This window comes from Amphiprion ocellaris, chromosome 14, assembly GCF_022539595.1.
Source record: "Amphiprion ocellaris isolate individual 3 ecotype Okinawa chromosome 14, ASM2253959v1, whole genome shotgun sequence".
In the NCBI taxonomy this organism is placed as follows: domain Eukaryota; kingdom Metazoa; phylum Chordata; class Actinopteri; family Pomacentridae; genus Amphiprion; species Amphiprion ocellaris.
The window spans coordinates 31,846,235-31,862,734 of NC_072779.1; the positions used below are offsets into that span (position 1 = coordinate 31,846,235).

Consider the following 16,500-nt stretch of genomic DNA (forward strand, 5'->3'; position numbering starts at 1 on the left):
CACAAATACACACAAAATGACAGTGAAGAATCACAAAATGGCCTCAAAGAGACACAAAACAACCGACTGAAAATTCCCACAAAGCGATGGAAAAAACTACAAAGATATGCGAAATGACCACAAAGAGACACAAAACAACTACAAAGAAGCACAAAATGACAATAAAGAGGCAGAAAACAACCACAAACAGTCAAAATGACAACAAAGACAAACAGAATTAAAATGAGCTACAAACAGACAAGATTAAAAAAGACACAAAATTACAATAAAGAGTCAGAAAGTGACCTCAAAGGGACACAAAACAACTACAAAATGACAAAAAAAGACTACAAAGCAACAGAAAACAACCACAAAGAGACACAAAAAACTACAAAATGAACCAAACACACTAAAAAGCAACAAAACACAACAATAAATGGATGAAAACCGACCTTAAAGAGACACAAAATTACAAGAAAAAGTCACAAAAAATCACAGCAAAGATGAAAAACAACTACAAAGAGATCCAATAAGAGACACACAACAATCAGAAAAGGATGATTCTTTAGAGAATTTAGTTCTGGAAATCATCTCTGCAGCGTTTTCATTTTGAACTCAGCAGATTGTGATGAAACGTCGCCATCTGGTGATGAATCCAGGAATCACAGCTCTGGTTTCTTTACTTCTACAATAAAACAGGTTTTTATCTGCTTCATCTGCTGTGATTGTGGATAAAACGACACATCCACGTCTGAATCTTTGACTCTAAGGGTTTCACTGATTGTTTCAGGTGGAGAAATACCTGGAGCCTTTCCGTCTGTCTCTGGAGAAGCTGAAGGAAGTTTCCGTCCGGCTGAAGAAGGATCTGATCCGAGGTCTGGGGAAACACTCGCATCACAGAGCCGCCGTCAAGATGCTGCCCACCTTCGTCAGGGCCACGCCGGACGGGACGGGTCAGTTCACCTGCAACACCAGACCAGTTCAAGGAGACAAACTTTACAGACATATTCAATAAACAAACTGTTCAGAGAGATTCAAACATTCAATCTTTAACCCTCTGAAAAGTTTTTAAAGATAACATGTCGTAGTTTTTGTTTCTTTTTGGTCATTTTGCAGATCTTATGGCTGTTATGTGTTTTTTTCTTGTTTGATTTCCATGTCCCTGTGGTCATTTTGCGTCTTTTTGTGGTTGTTTCCTGTTCCTGTTTGCTTGTCTTATGCCTCTTTGTTGTGGTTTTATGTCTACATTTGATCCTTATTTTGCAGATTTTTTATCTTTCATCTGCGACTTGCAGTTCCATCGGGAAAATTAACCAGAAAATAGGTTTAAGATAAGATAGTCCTTTATTTCTCCCCACGCCAGGGGAAATTCACTTTGTTACAGCAGCTTATGTCGCAATAAAGTAAAATTAAGTACAGCCTCAAATCGACCGCGTGTCACAGTGTAGAGAGACACAAAACGACAAAAGATAGATGTAAGACCACCACAAAGAGACGCAAACTGGCCAAAACTGACCAAAAAGACACAAAACCATTACCAACAGACAAAAAAGTACCACAACTTGGTCATAAAGAGACAGAAAACCACCATAAAGAGATGCAAGCTGACAAAAAAGACACAAAACCACCACAAATACACAGAACACAACCAAGAAGAGACACAAAATAACTACAGAGATACAAAAGCAGTCAGAAGAAGACTCAAGAAGACCACAAAGAGACACAAAACAGCAGCAAAGACATGGAAAATGGCAAAAAGATCAATGCAAAACCACCACAAAGAGACAAACCCACTGCAAACAGATAAACAATGACCATAACTTGGCCATAAAGAGACAGAAAACCACCACAAAGATATACAAGACGACCGCAAAGACATGGAAAAAGACCAAGAAAAGACTCACTATGATGACAAAGATACAAAAGCAGTCACAAGAAGACACACAAAGCAATCACATTAAGGACTACAATCATTACAGACAAAAAATTGCCACAACTTGACTATAAAGAGGCAGAAAACCAACACAGAGATGCAAAACAACAAAAGATCGATGCAAAGCCACCATAAAGAGATGCAAACTGACAAAAAAGATGACCACAAAGACATAGAAAAAAACCAAGAAAAGACTCACAATGACAATGACTGCAAAAGGAGTTACTCCAGAAACACACAAAACAATCACAAAGACACACAAAATGACCAAAAAAGCACAAAACTATTGCAAACAGTCAAAAAATGACAACTTGGTCATAAAGAGACAGAAAACCATACAAACCCAAAGAAAATAATCAACAAGCAACACAAAATAATGACAGAGATACAAAAGCAGTCACAAGAAGAATCAAGACGACCACAAAGACAAAGAAAAAGACCAAGAACAGACTCACAATGACAACAAAGATACAAAAGCAGCCACAACAAGACACACAAAGCAACCACATTAAGGACCAAAATCATTACAAACAGACAAAAAATTGCCACAACTTGGCCATAAAGAGGCAGAGAACCAACACAAAGAGACACAAAATGACCACAAAGACAAAGAAAAAGACCAAGAAAAAACTCACAGTGGCAATGACTGCAAAAGGAGTTACTCCAGAAACACACAAAACCACAAAGAGACACAAAATGACAACAAAGACACAAAACCATTACAAACAGATAAAAAATGACCACAACAGACAGAAACCCACCACACACACATGGAAAACAACCAAGAAGCGACACAAAATAACAACAGAGAAACAAAAGAAGTCACAAGACTCAAGATGACCACAGAGACACAAAACAACAAAAGATTGATGCAAAACCACCACAAAGAGACAAAAAGGACACAAAACCACCACAAACCTATAGAAAACAACCACAAAGAGATGCAAAAACCCCAAAACACACAAAACCATTACAAAGAGACAGAAAAATTACCACAACTTAGTCATAAAGAGACAGAAAATCACCACAAAGAGACGCAAGCTGACCACAAAGATATAGAAAAAGACCAAGAAAAGACTCATGATGACTACAAAGATACAAAAGAAGACACAAGAAGACACAAAAAAGGCACAAAACTATTGCAAAGGGTCAAAAAATTGCCACAACTTGGTCATAAAAAGACAGAAAACCACCACACACCCATGGAAAACAACCAAGAAGAAACACAAAATAGCGACAGAGATACAAAAGCAAACACAAGAAGACTCAAGAAGACCACAAAGAGACACAAAACAGCAAACGATAGATGCAAAGCCACCATGGAAAAAGACCAAGAAGACACACATTTCTGTTTCTTTTTGCTTGTCTTGCATCTCTTTGTTGTGGTTTTCTGACATTTGATCCTTATTTTGCCAGTCTTTTTATCTTAAAATAAATTACCAAAATGACATCGTTTATTAGAGGAAGAAACTGTAAAAACCCAAAAGAAATCTGCAGATCTTCACCTTCAGTGGTCTTCTACCTGCCATTCCTTTGGGAAAATTTACCAAAATTCAAGCTTAAAAACGTGATATTTCATCAAAATCCAAACATTTCTGTGTTCTGACGAGACGTTTCATTAATAATTTAACTCCTGGTTGTTTTTAAATCTGCCAGAAGGAGGATTCCTGATCTCAGGGTTCCAGGTGGTTCTCGTGCTTAATCTAAATATATGTTTTAATTTTGATTGTAACAAAATGTCTTTTAGCCACTTTTCTTCAAATCCTACCAGCAGCTTTCCTCTAATAGTCTGTAAATGATCAGTGAAGCTCCATGGCCCTCAGAGAAACGTATGATTCACTCCTTCTTTTTAATTGTGTTTTCTGGATTAATGAGCAAACGATTCCACAGTTTCGTAGTTATTAAACAAACGCTGTCACATATTCACCTGAGCACAGATTACAACAGTCAGTTGCTGCTGATTTTCATGTAAATTTCCTTCATATGAGCCCAAGGGCTCCGTACAGTTCAGATGGTTCATGATTATTAACTTCATGCTGCAAAACACAATGGCCGGATGGAACTTTGCTGAGTTTTCTGAATTTTTCTCCACACAGCTTTTATGAAAAAGCCAGAAAAATAAAAACAGACCCTGCAGCAGCGAGAGATTCTATTGGCTTTCGTGCTTTCACTTGTTAGACGACCTGTAGACAGAACTCAGGGCTGTTTTACGGTCGGAATAATGTTGTTTTTCTGGCATTTTTTTATTTGCAACATTCTCCTGAAAAGATGCTTTAATTAAAAGTCAAAGATTAGACGCTAAAACAGAGTCAGTAGAAGGATATCTGCATTAGTTTCATGAGTTTAAGTAAAATCCACAACAAAGAGACTTAAATCGACTCCATATGACATTGTAGAGTGACACAAAACAACAAAAAAGACACAAAGCTGACGAAAAATGACCATGACTTGGTCATAAAGAGACAGAAAACCACTACAAAGAGATGGAAGACGACCACAAAGACATGGAAAAAGACCAAGAGGAGACTCACAATGACTATAAAGATACAACAGCAGCCATAAGGAGACACGGTTACTTCAAAAACACACAAAACAACCACAAAGAAATGCAAAATGACAGAAAATCTATGCAAAACCACCAGAAAGACAGGCAAACTGACAAAACAGACACAAAACTATTATAAAGACACAGAAAAATGAACACAACTTGGTCATAAGGAGTCAGAAAACCACCACAAAGAGACATAAGACGACCACATAGACATGGAAGAAGACCAAGAGGAGACTCACAATGATGAAAAAACTGCAAAAGAAGCCACAAGAAGACACAGAAACACACAAAACAACCACAAAGAGACACAAACTGACAAAACAGACACAAAACCACCTTAAACAGACAAAAAATGACCACAACTTGGTCATAAAGAGACAGAAAACCACCATAAAGACATAAAAAAGACCAGGAACAGACTCACAATGACTACAAAGCAACAAAAGCAGCCACAAGAAGACACAGAAGATACAGAAAACAACCACAAAGGGACACAAAATGACCACAAAGAAATGCCAGATGACAAACAGACCCTACGTTCTTTCGCATGTAAGATACTGCTTGACAAGCTGGAGTCGAACAAATAAAACAATTTTACAGTCGGTAGAAAAAATCTATAAACAGTCTCTCAAGGTGTTGGATAAAAAGCATAACTCCTATCATCACTGTCATATTCTTTCTAAGTATAAATTCTTTAGTTGGAAGAATATTATAAAATTCTATGACATAGTATTTGTCTATAAAATAATTAATAATCTAGCGCCGCCTCCTCTGCGGCAATTTATCCATCTAAAAACAGGTAGAGCAACACGTTCTCAAAGCAGAGGAGACTGTAACATTCCCTATAGAGACTCCAGTATTGGTAAGTTGAGCCTCTCTGTGAGGGCAGCTGAAACATGGAACACTGTTCCATCAAACATTAGGAACTTATCAACTCTCAAATCCTTCAGTACAGCTCTCAAACTCTGGCTCCTGGACAATCAAACCTGCAGCCATAGCGAAGACATGTAGTGTATTAATCTAATGTTACTAATATCTATGTGTTTTTTTTCTTTTTTCCTATCATTAGTATTACTTTTTATTAAGGTCTGTGTATTGTTTGATTATGTCTTATCTTTGCTATCTGCATGTAAGTTTTTTCTTTTCAATCTACTGTCTACACTGTCTTTGCTCTTTAACCTTTTAACTTTTCTGTTGTGTGGCCTTGTCCTGTGTCATTTTAACATCTACCTGCCCTGGGACTACAGATGAAAATTAGCCCTCGAGGCTAAATCTGGCATATTTACATGTGGACATTTCTTGACTCATGTTGATTAATATGCACTGTCCCATCTTAAATAAATAAATAAATACAGCATCAGGCGATTCTATTGACTTCAGTGGTTTCCGCTTGTTAGACAACCTGCAGACACAACTCAGGGCACAACTCAGGGCACAACAACCAGTTTTATTGTGATTCCTTCGACTGATATGAATCCATCAATAGTTGATTCTTCTCCCTGCAGAAAAAGGCGACTATCTGGCGTTGGATCTCGGCGGGACGAACTTCCGAGTTCTTTACGTTCGTGTGGTGGAGGAGCAGCAGAAAGTGGTGAAGATGGACAGTAAGATCTGCAGCATCCCACAGGAGATGATGCTGGGAACCGGAGAACAGGTGACAGGAACATGTAGAAATAGTGAAACAGTCGATGAATACGACAATCTGACGGAAACAAAAGAGACTGAAGGAAGTAAAAAACACCAGATTCAGCCAATTTTTCAGTGCTTGTTTTGACTGAACCCCAAAATTCTGTAAAATCTTCACAATTTTTAATGCTGAAATATGAAATATTTAATATTTATTGTTTAAAAATGTCTAAAAACTGAAACACTTTCTATCAGATGCATTTGCTGTTAACTAAACATCACGTATCAGGAGCTCCTTGTGAGTTTTATTAGCAGAATTTGTAACTATAAAGTACAAAAAAGATCAATATTCGTCCCTCTGAATTAGAACTATAAGGTAGCAGAAACAGCAAACTTTTAGTGGAGAACATTTCCAGATGTGAGAGAAGCTGAACAACATCTGTCTGTGTGTCCATCCAGCTGTTCGACCACATCGCCCAATGTCTCGGTGAATTCCTCGAGTCTCAGGACCTGAAGGGACAAACTCTTCCTCTGGGCTTCACCTTCTCCTTCCCCTGCGAGCAGAAGGAGATCGACAAGGTGTCACACAGCAAACACACAACAAACGCACAACAAGCACACGACAAGCACACAACAAGCACACGACAAGCACACGACAAGCACACGACAAACACACAACAAGCACACAACAAACACACAACAAGCACACGACAAACACACAACAAGCACACAACAAGCACACAACAAGCACACAACAAGCACACAACAAGCACACGATAAACACACAACAAACACACAACAAGCACACGACAAACACACAACAAGCACACGACAAGCACACGATAAACACACAACAAGCACACAACAAGCACACAACAAACACACAACAAGCACACGATAAACACACAACAAGCACACAACAAGCACACGACAAGCACACGACAAGCAGACAACAAGCACACAACAAGCACACGATAAACACACAACAAACGCACAACAAGCACACAACAAGCACACAACAAGCACACGACAAGCACACGATAAACACACAACAAGCACACAACAAGCACACAACAAACACACAACAAGCACACGATAAACACACAACAAGCACACAACAAGCACACAACAAGCACACGATAAACACACAACAAACGCACAACAAGCACACGATAAACACACAACAAGCACACGACAAACACACAACAAGCACACGATAAACACACAACAAGCACACAACAAGCACACGATAAACACACAACAAGCACACGATAAACACACAACAAGCACACAACAAGCACACAACAAGCACACAACAAGCACACAACAAACACACAACAAGCACACGATAAACACACAACAAGCACACGATAAACACACAACAAGCACACAACAAGCACACAACAAGCACACAACAAGCACACAACAAACACACAACAAGCACACAACAAGCACACAACAAGCACACAACAAACACACAACAAGCACACGATAAACACACAACAAGCACACAACAAGCACACAAGCACACGATAAACACACAACAAGCACACAACAAGCACACGATAAACACACAAGCACACGATAAACACACAACAAGCACACAACAAACGCACAACAAACACACGACAAGCACACGACAAGCACACAACAAACACACAACAAACGCACAACAAGCACACGACAAGCACACAACAAGCACACAACAAACACACAACAAACGCACAACAAGCACACAACAAACACACGATAAACACACAACAAGCACACGACAAGCAGACAACAAGCACACAACAAGCACACAACAAACACACGATAAGCACACAACAAGCACACGATAAACACACAACAAGCACACAACAAGCACACGATAAACACACAACAAGCACACAACAAGCACACAACAAGCACACAACAAGCACACAACAAACGCACAACAAACACACAACAAACACACAAGCACACGACAAGCACACGATAAACGCACAACAAACACACAACAAGCACACAACAAGCACACAACAAGCACACAACAAGCACACGATAAACACACAACAAACACACAACAAACACACTACAAGCACACAACAAACACACGATAAGCACACGATAAACACACAACAAACACACAACAAGCACACGATAAACACACAACAAGCACACGATAAACACACAACAAGCACACAACAAACACACAACAAGCACACAACAAGCACACGACAAACACACAACAAGCACACGACAAGCACACAACAAGCACACGATAAACACACAACAAGCACACAACAAGCACACAACAAGCACACGACAAGCACACAACAAACACACAAGCACACGACAAGCACACGATAAACGCACAACAAACACACAACAAGCACACAACAAGCACACAACAAACACACGACAAGCGCACAACAAACGCACAACAAACACACAACAAGCACACAACAAGCACACAACAAGCACACGACAAGCACACAACAAACACACAAGCACACGACAAGCACACGATAAACGCACAACAAACACACAACAAGCACACAACAAGCACACAACAAACACACGACAAGCACACAACAAACACACTACAAGCACACAAGCACACAACAAGCACACTACAAGCACACAAGCACACAACAAGCACACAACAAGCACACGACAAACACACAACAAGCACACGATAAACACACAACAAGCACACAACAAGCACACAACAAGCACACAACAAGCACACAACAAACACACTACAAGCACACGATAAACACACAACAAGCACACAGTTAAACAGTTAAAAATGACCAAAACCAGAAAGAAAATGACCATAAACTGAAAAAATACCATCACAAAAAGATACAAAACCAACACAAGGACATACAAATGTCCAAATGTCAAATCATAATGAGAAAGCCTACTAAAACAAGACACAAAAGGACCACGAAGAGACACAAAAGGACAATAAAGAGAAAAACAGCCACAAAGATGTAAAAATGACACACAAAAGGACAATAAAGAGAAAAAAACTACTACGAAGATGCAAAAATTAGACACTAAGGGCAACAAAGAGACACAAAACATCCACAAAAATGTACAAAATGTCAAGAAAAAAAGAAAAAAACTGCAACAAAGATGCAAAACTTAGACACAAAATGAGCACAAAGAGACAAAATGATAATAAAGGGGAAAAAACTACAACAAAGATGCAAAAATGAGTTACAAAAAGACAATAAAGAGAAAAAACTATCACAAAAATGCAAAATGAGACACAAAATGATGACAAAGAGACAGAAAATGATAATGAAGACAAAAAAGGGCACATAGGGTCACAAAGAGACAAAAAAGGAGCAAAAGAGACACAAAATGACAATAAAGATGGCAAAATAATACACACAATTACCACAAAGAGACACGTCAATAATGAGAAAAAAACTACCACAAAAATGAGGCACAAAATGGCCACAGACACAAAACAGCCCCAAAAATACAAAAATGAGACACAAGACAACCACAAAGAGACAAAAAAGTAGCACAAAATACACAAAAATGACAATAATGAGAAAGAAATACCACAAAGATGCAACAATGAGACACAAAACAACCACAGAGAGACAACATGATGATAAAGAGAAAAACTACCACAAAGATGCAAAAAATGAGATACAAAACAACCTCAAAGAGACAAAAAAATAGCACAAAAAGACACAAAAATGACAATAATGATGCAAAAATTAGACATAAAAAACCCACAAAGAGACACAACATGTCCATAATGAGAAAAAACGACCACAAAATGAAAAAATGAGACACAGAAGGACAATAATGACAAAAAACTATCCATTCCAACAAAGAGACAGAATTTAATCACAATGAGAACAGAAGTGCTTCAGAGTATGAGTTTGTCTTTTAGGATCAGAATCTGTAGAATCAAAGCAGCTGAGGATGCGTCGCCTTCACATTCACACTGGTTGAACTGCAGGACGTTTCATCTTTTGTGTTAAATCGTGTGTTTTATTTTCTTTTTTACTGCACAGAGCATCCTGATCCGCTGGACCAAAGGCTTCAGCTGCTCCGGTGTGGAGGGACAAGACGTGGTGAAGCTTCTGAAAGAGGCCATTCACAGGAGAGGGGTCTGTGTTTTCATAAAAACTCTGAAAATAAAGAAACACAGCTGTTTAAACGATCACATTTCATCCTCCACCTCTCTGCTTCCTGTTGTCTGAATGCAGCCGATTAAAGGCTCTCCGACGCTCTGCGATGCGACCTAATGTGTGTGTAGGCAGGTTATTAGACATTATAAATAGGAGAGACGTAAACACACCTGTCTGTGTGTGTTTCTTCTTCGCTGCAGGACTACGATATCGGCTCGGTTGCCATGGTGAACGACACGGTGGGCACGATGATGAGCTGCGGATACAGGGACCAGAGCTGTGAGATCGGCATGATCATCGGTAAGCACACATCTGAACGCACCACGCCTGGCTGCTAGTCTGGATGTGGGGAGGAAGATATCTGCATTAGTTTCATGGGTTTAAGCAAAGCCCACAACAAAGACACTCAAATCAACCGCATGTCACAGTGTAGAGAGACGCAAAACGACAAAAGATAGACGTAAGACCACCACAAAGAGACACAAACTGGCTAAAAAGACACAAAATCGCCACAAACAGACAAAAAATTATCACAACTTTGTCATAAAGAGACAGAAAACCACCACAAAGAGACGCAAAACAACAAAAGATCGATGCAAAGCCACCACAAAGAGATGCAAACTGACAAAAAACACATAAAACCACGTCAAACCCACAGAAAACAACCAAGAAGAAACACAAAATAACTACAGATACAACAGCAGTCACAAGAAGACTCAAGAAGACCACAAAGAGACACAAAACAACAACAAAGACATGGAAAATGGCAAAAAAAAATCAATGCAAAACCACCACAAAGAGACAGAAAATGCCCCAAAAAGAGACAAAACTATTACAGAAAAAAGATGACCACAAGTTGGTCATAAAGAGACAGAAAACCACAACAAAGAGACACAAGCTGACAAAAAAAGACACAAAACTACCACAAACACATGGAAAACAACCAAGAAGAGACACAAAATGACCACCAAGAAATGCGAAATGACAAAAAAACCAATGCAAAACCACCAGAAAGACACACAAACTGACAAAAAAGACACAAAACCACCACACACTCACAGAGAACAATGAAGAAGAGACATAAAATGACTACAGAGATACAAAAGCTGTATGTATGTATGTTTGCAATATTTCCTCTAGGATTTTTTCCAGCAGCGGCGGCAGGCTCTCCGGAGCCGTGACGCAGATTGCAGATTTTACTTTTACAACCTATTTATTGAATGGCCAGTTGAAAATGGCGACTCAGGGACACTGAGTTGGCACCGGGCCCAATTAATTGAAGCTACCGATATGCTACGTAACGTTAGCTGGACATCAGTATTTTGCGAATCTCTATTTAACTTGTAAAATCTATTATGAGTTATCTTCAGCTAATAACTTTTCTCCAGTAAGTCGCTGCTCTATTTTCCAAGACGTCACTCCTCTGACTCTCTGACCTGTTGCCTCGTTGCTTAACGTGACGTCACTTTCAAGGCCGCACTCTTGCGAGTAATTCACGTCGTATTAACCGACGTATCAAAGACTAGATACTGAGATGATAGTTATCTGTAGTTTACCTTAGTACTCACGAGTACCTGACACAGTGCAAAACTCTGCCATGAAGGTGGAGACATGCAGCAGTGGTGTATTTGCGACAATAACAAAAAAAAAAAAAAAAAAGGAAATTTGAAGGAGCGGCGGCTAGGATTTAGGAATGGTGGGCCGCCACTCCTAAATGAATGTAGAGGAAACACTGATATGCATGTATGTATGTATGTATGTATGTATGCAAACTGCTCCTCTTCCTCTTCAGGGACGGGAACCAACGCCTGCTATATGGAGGAGATCAAGAACGTGAAGCGTGTGGAGGGCGAGGACGGCCGGATGTGCATCAACACGGAGTGGGGCGGCTTCGGAGACGACGGCTCCCTTAAAGACATCCTGACGGAGTTTGACGAGGTGGTGGACCAGACGTCCATCAACCCTGGTGTCCACACGTATGTAGGATGATCCAGGGGATGCTATGCTAATCTAGGCATGCTAGTGACAAGATTAGGGATGTTTGTGGACAGCCAAATACGCTATTGGTTAGCTTAGAGATGCTAGTGAAGAGCCACAAAATACAAGTCACTAGTTTAGGGATGCTAGTGACTAGCATAGAGATGCTATTCACTAAACCAAGAATGGTAGTGGTTAACCAAGGAACGACTACTAGTGACTAGTACAATGATGCTAGATACTAGGCTAGGTATGCTAGTAACTAGCCAAGAGATGCTATTGGCTTGGTTGGAGATTATAGAGAATAGCTAAGGAAGACTAGTGACTAGCTCAGCAGTGCTAGTTGCTAGCACAGAGATTTTAGACACTATACTAAGAATGCAAGTGACGACCCCGGCAGTGCCAGTGATGTTAATGCCAATGGGAATGTTCCTAACAACCAATGGGGAATGCTAGTGACTAAACAGCATTGCTAGTCACTAGCTTAGCAAAGCTAGTTGCTAACTTATGGATTCTAGACTGGGAATACCAGTTGCTAGCCAAAGGATGATAGCCACTTACCTAAGGATGCCAGTGACAACTACAAAATTATATTTGATAGACTAGGGATGCTAGTGACCAGTCTAGAAAGGCTACTGACAAGTTTAGAGATTTTATAAATTAACTTATATATACTAGTGAGTAGCACACCAATGGTAGTTGCTGGCACAGAGATGCTAGTTACCTGTAGTATGAATGCAAGTGGCAACCCTAGCAATGCTACTAATGGATTGCAATGCCAGGGACTATCGTAGGAGGGCTTGTAATTACCAAAGGGAACGCTAGTGACTATGTAGGATTTTTAGTCAGTAGCCTAGGAAAGCTAGTTGCTAGCTAAGGGAGTCTAGTCTTGGAATGCTAGTTGCTAGTGATGTGATGCTATTGACTAGCATAGGGATGTAAGTGGACAGCCTAGAAATATTGTTGATTAGCTTATGGATGCCAGTGATTAGCTTAGGGATGCTAGTAGCTAGCACAGAGATGCTATTCACTCGACTAGAAATGCTAGTGGTTAATGTAAGAATGCTAATTGCTAGACAAAGGATGATGGTCACTAGCCTAGAGATGCCAGTGACGAGTGCAGAAGTAGAATTGTTTAGCTTGGGACACTAATGACAAACCGAGAGATACTGGTAGATAACCTAGAAATACTATTGACTAGTTTAGGGATGTTCCTAAAGATTTTAGTGACTAGGACAGAGATGCTAGTCCCTATCCTAGAAATGCAACTGACCATTCTACTAATGCTAACGCTAATGACTACCAATGGGAATGCTAGTGACTATCCTAGATGTGAGTTACTATCTTCTAGATGATTTGGTATCTTTTCTGTCCTAAACATCTGTCTCTTCTGTAGTTTTGAGAAGATGATCAGCGGTATGTATCTGGGGGAAATAGTCCGGCTGCTGCTGGTGAAGATGGCGGAAGACAAACTGCTGTTTAAAGGAGAAACATCAGAGGCGCTGCTGACTCCAGGACAGTTTGAGACAAAATACATCTCTGAGATCGAGGAGTGAGTGGCCTTGTCTTCTGTGTCACTGTTAAATGTAATGATTTGACCGATAGTGTCATTAGTGACTGAGTTTTTCCTCCATGTTCCTCGTGCTTCAGGCCAGACAGCGGTCTAGAAAACGCCCAGAAGATTCTGACGGCGTTGGGTCTGAACTGGGATCCGGTGGACGCCTGTGTGGTGCGTCTGGTCTGCGACACCATCTCCTCACGCTCTGCACGTCTCTGTGCTGCTGCCTTGGCAACCATCTCCAACCGTATCCGTGTCAACCGTGGGCTGGACCATCTGAAGACCACCGTAGGGGTGGATGGGACGGTCTACAGAAAGCACCCCAAGTAAGATTTAAGACACAGATAAATAAATAAAGCAGTGACAAGTTGTCAAGAAAACGTAGTTATGTTTCAGCTATACAAAAACACAGAGAGGTATAACAATATTATTTTATTAAATCTGCGTATTGATGATCAGAGTGATCAGAGACAGAACACAGAACAGCTGTATGAGATGTGACTTACCATAAATCATGGCCACTAGCCTAGAATGATGGCTAGTGGCCATCATACTATAATGCTAGTCCCTGCCAGAGCTATTCTAGGGATGCTAATCACTAGCTTAGAGATTCTGGTGACTAGCCTCAGGATGCAAGTCTGTACTCTTGACATGTAGCTTTAGGATGAAAAGGAACACTTGGAACTAGTTTGGGAATGCTAGTAGACTAGCCTTTAAAAAATATATCGCCTACTGTAGGGATGCTAATCAATAGACAAAGAATATTAACGGCTTGGTTTGGGATGGTAATGAACAGCCAAGGATTGTTGGTGACTTGCTTACGGATGGTAGCCACTACACTAGGAATGCTAGTGGCTTGTGGCTAACTAAGGAATGCTAGTTGCTAGGTTAGGGATGATAGTCTAGAAATGCTACTGGTTACTTTAGGAATGTTAGGGAATCACTAAGGAATACTAGTAACTAGCTTAAGGATGCTGTTGACTTACAAAGATCTAGGAATGCTCATAACTAGCCTTGCATTGCCAGTGTTTACCATACGTATACTAGTTACTAGACTAGCATTGATAGTGGCTAGCATAGGGATTCTGATTGCTAGCCTAGGGTTGGTAGTCAATACCCTTTAGATGCTAATGTAGGAATGTTGGTGACTAATCCGGGGATTCTGTTCGCAAGCCGAAGGATACTAGTGTTTGTCTTAAGGATGCTGGGGACTCAGAGTTGTTGGAGAGTGACCTGGGAATGCTAATCGCTAACTGAGAAATGCTATTGGCCAGTTTAAGGATGACATGGAATGTTAGCAACAAACTTTGGGATGCTAGTGGCTAGCACAGGTGGCTAGCCTCAAAATGCTATTGCCTAGCTATTGGCTCGTGCTAGTGGCCAGGCTCGTAGTTGTAGTTGGTAGTATAGACATGCTATTGGATAGTTTAGGGATGGTAGTGACTAGCTTAGGGATGCAAATTGCTACACTAGGAATGCTGGGTGTCTCGTGAAGTTAGTTTCATAACCAGTGAGTTGCTGAATAAACAGTAGAGCTCAATGACCAGGTCACTCATGCTGCCACAGAGGCCTCAACATTAGAGCGAATCAATGTCCTCGACTCACCTGCCTCAGACCGAACACCTCAAATGTTCATCTGTCTCCTAATTTATAGAAAATGAGTTTTTATCGGACATCCTGTACAAGGCGCTCAGTCTCATTAAATCTCCTCTCCCTCTATGATTTGTTAAATTTCTGTAACACGGACCATTAAACGCCTCCTTCCTCCCTCCAGTTTCAGTGAGGAGCTCCAGGCAGCGGTGCGCCTCCTCGCCCCTAAGTGTGACATCACCTTCCTCGTCTCTGAGGACGGCAGTGGGAAGGGCGCTGCCATGGTAACAGCGGTAGCGCAGCGGATAGCTCTCCAGTCCCGGCTGTTGGAGGACAGCGACGGCGAGGATGAGGAGGATGAGGATGAGGATGAGGAGGATAAATAGGAGGCAGAACAAATGGATTTTTTTTTACCATCAAACACAAAAGTGTGAATCTTTAATCCAGCTGCAGCTTTAACATTATGTAAACTAAGGTGGGGGAAGGATTTAGATGTTTTAATACTCATGACTTTTAAAATTGTACTTGAATAAAAGTGTAATAATCAGAATATATAGTACCAAAAGTAAAAGTACTCACTATGCACAACAGCCACTTTTAGAATCAGCATTAATGTGTCAGGTGGAGGTACATTTTATTACTTTATATGTTACTGTGCAGCTTGTGAATTTCCACCAGGGGTCAATAAAGTCTTGTATAAAATATACTTAAAAAGAATTTATTTGTTGATTATATTTTGCATCAGTAATTTCAATCTGTAACTATGGTGGAAAAATATAGTGGAAAAACGTTATATTTGGAGTTGAACTGCAGCAGAGTATAAAGTAACAGAAAGCAGAGTAAAAGTACGGTAAAGTTTTCCTCCTGCAAAACACAATGAGGACACAGACTCAAGACTCTGCTGGTTAAAGTGAGAACAGGTTTAGTATCAGTCATCGCTTTACTTGACTGGAGATTCCTGATTTAATGACATGAATATGAGCAATATCAGTACGAATGTTAATTTCAACAAAGTTAAAGCCTTCACTGTGTCAACAAATGTAAATTTAAATAAGGAATTGTGCCAAATTAATCAGTATCTGTTCTTTTTGTTGACTACTGTCACTAAATTACTGTGAAACTGAAAAAATGTTAAAAACTT

General features: G+C 40.1%; 1 protein-coding gene across 1 annotated transcript in view; it reads left to right on the plus strand.

The window, feature by feature from the left end:
* The window catches only part of LOC111571320 (hexokinase-4-like), a 28,463-nt gene extending 12,387 nt beyond the window's left edge, over positions 1 to 16,076 (plus strand). Inside the window, exons 3-11 of the mRNA XM_023274432.3 lie at positions 770 to 932; positions 5,969 to 6,117; positions 6,549 to 6,668; positions 10,118 to 10,213; positions 10,435 to 10,534; positions 12,027 to 12,210; positions 13,608 to 13,763; positions 13,862 to 14,095; positions 15,544 to 16,076. Of these exons, the coding sequence (XP_023130200.1) occupies positions 770 to 932; positions 5,969 to 6,117; positions 6,549 to 6,668; positions 10,118 to 10,213; positions 10,435 to 10,534; positions 12,027 to 12,210; positions 13,608 to 13,763; positions 13,862 to 14,095; positions 15,544 to 15,745 (1,404 nt within the window). The 3' untranslated portion in view covers positions 15,746 to 16,076. The remainder of the gene's footprint in view (positions 1 to 769; positions 933 to 5,968; positions 6,118 to 6,548; positions 6,669 to 10,117; positions 10,214 to 10,434; positions 10,535 to 12,026; positions 12,211 to 13,607; positions 13,764 to 13,861; positions 14,096 to 15,543) is intronic.
* The last annotated feature ends 424 nt before the right edge of the window (positions 16,077 to 16,500 follow it).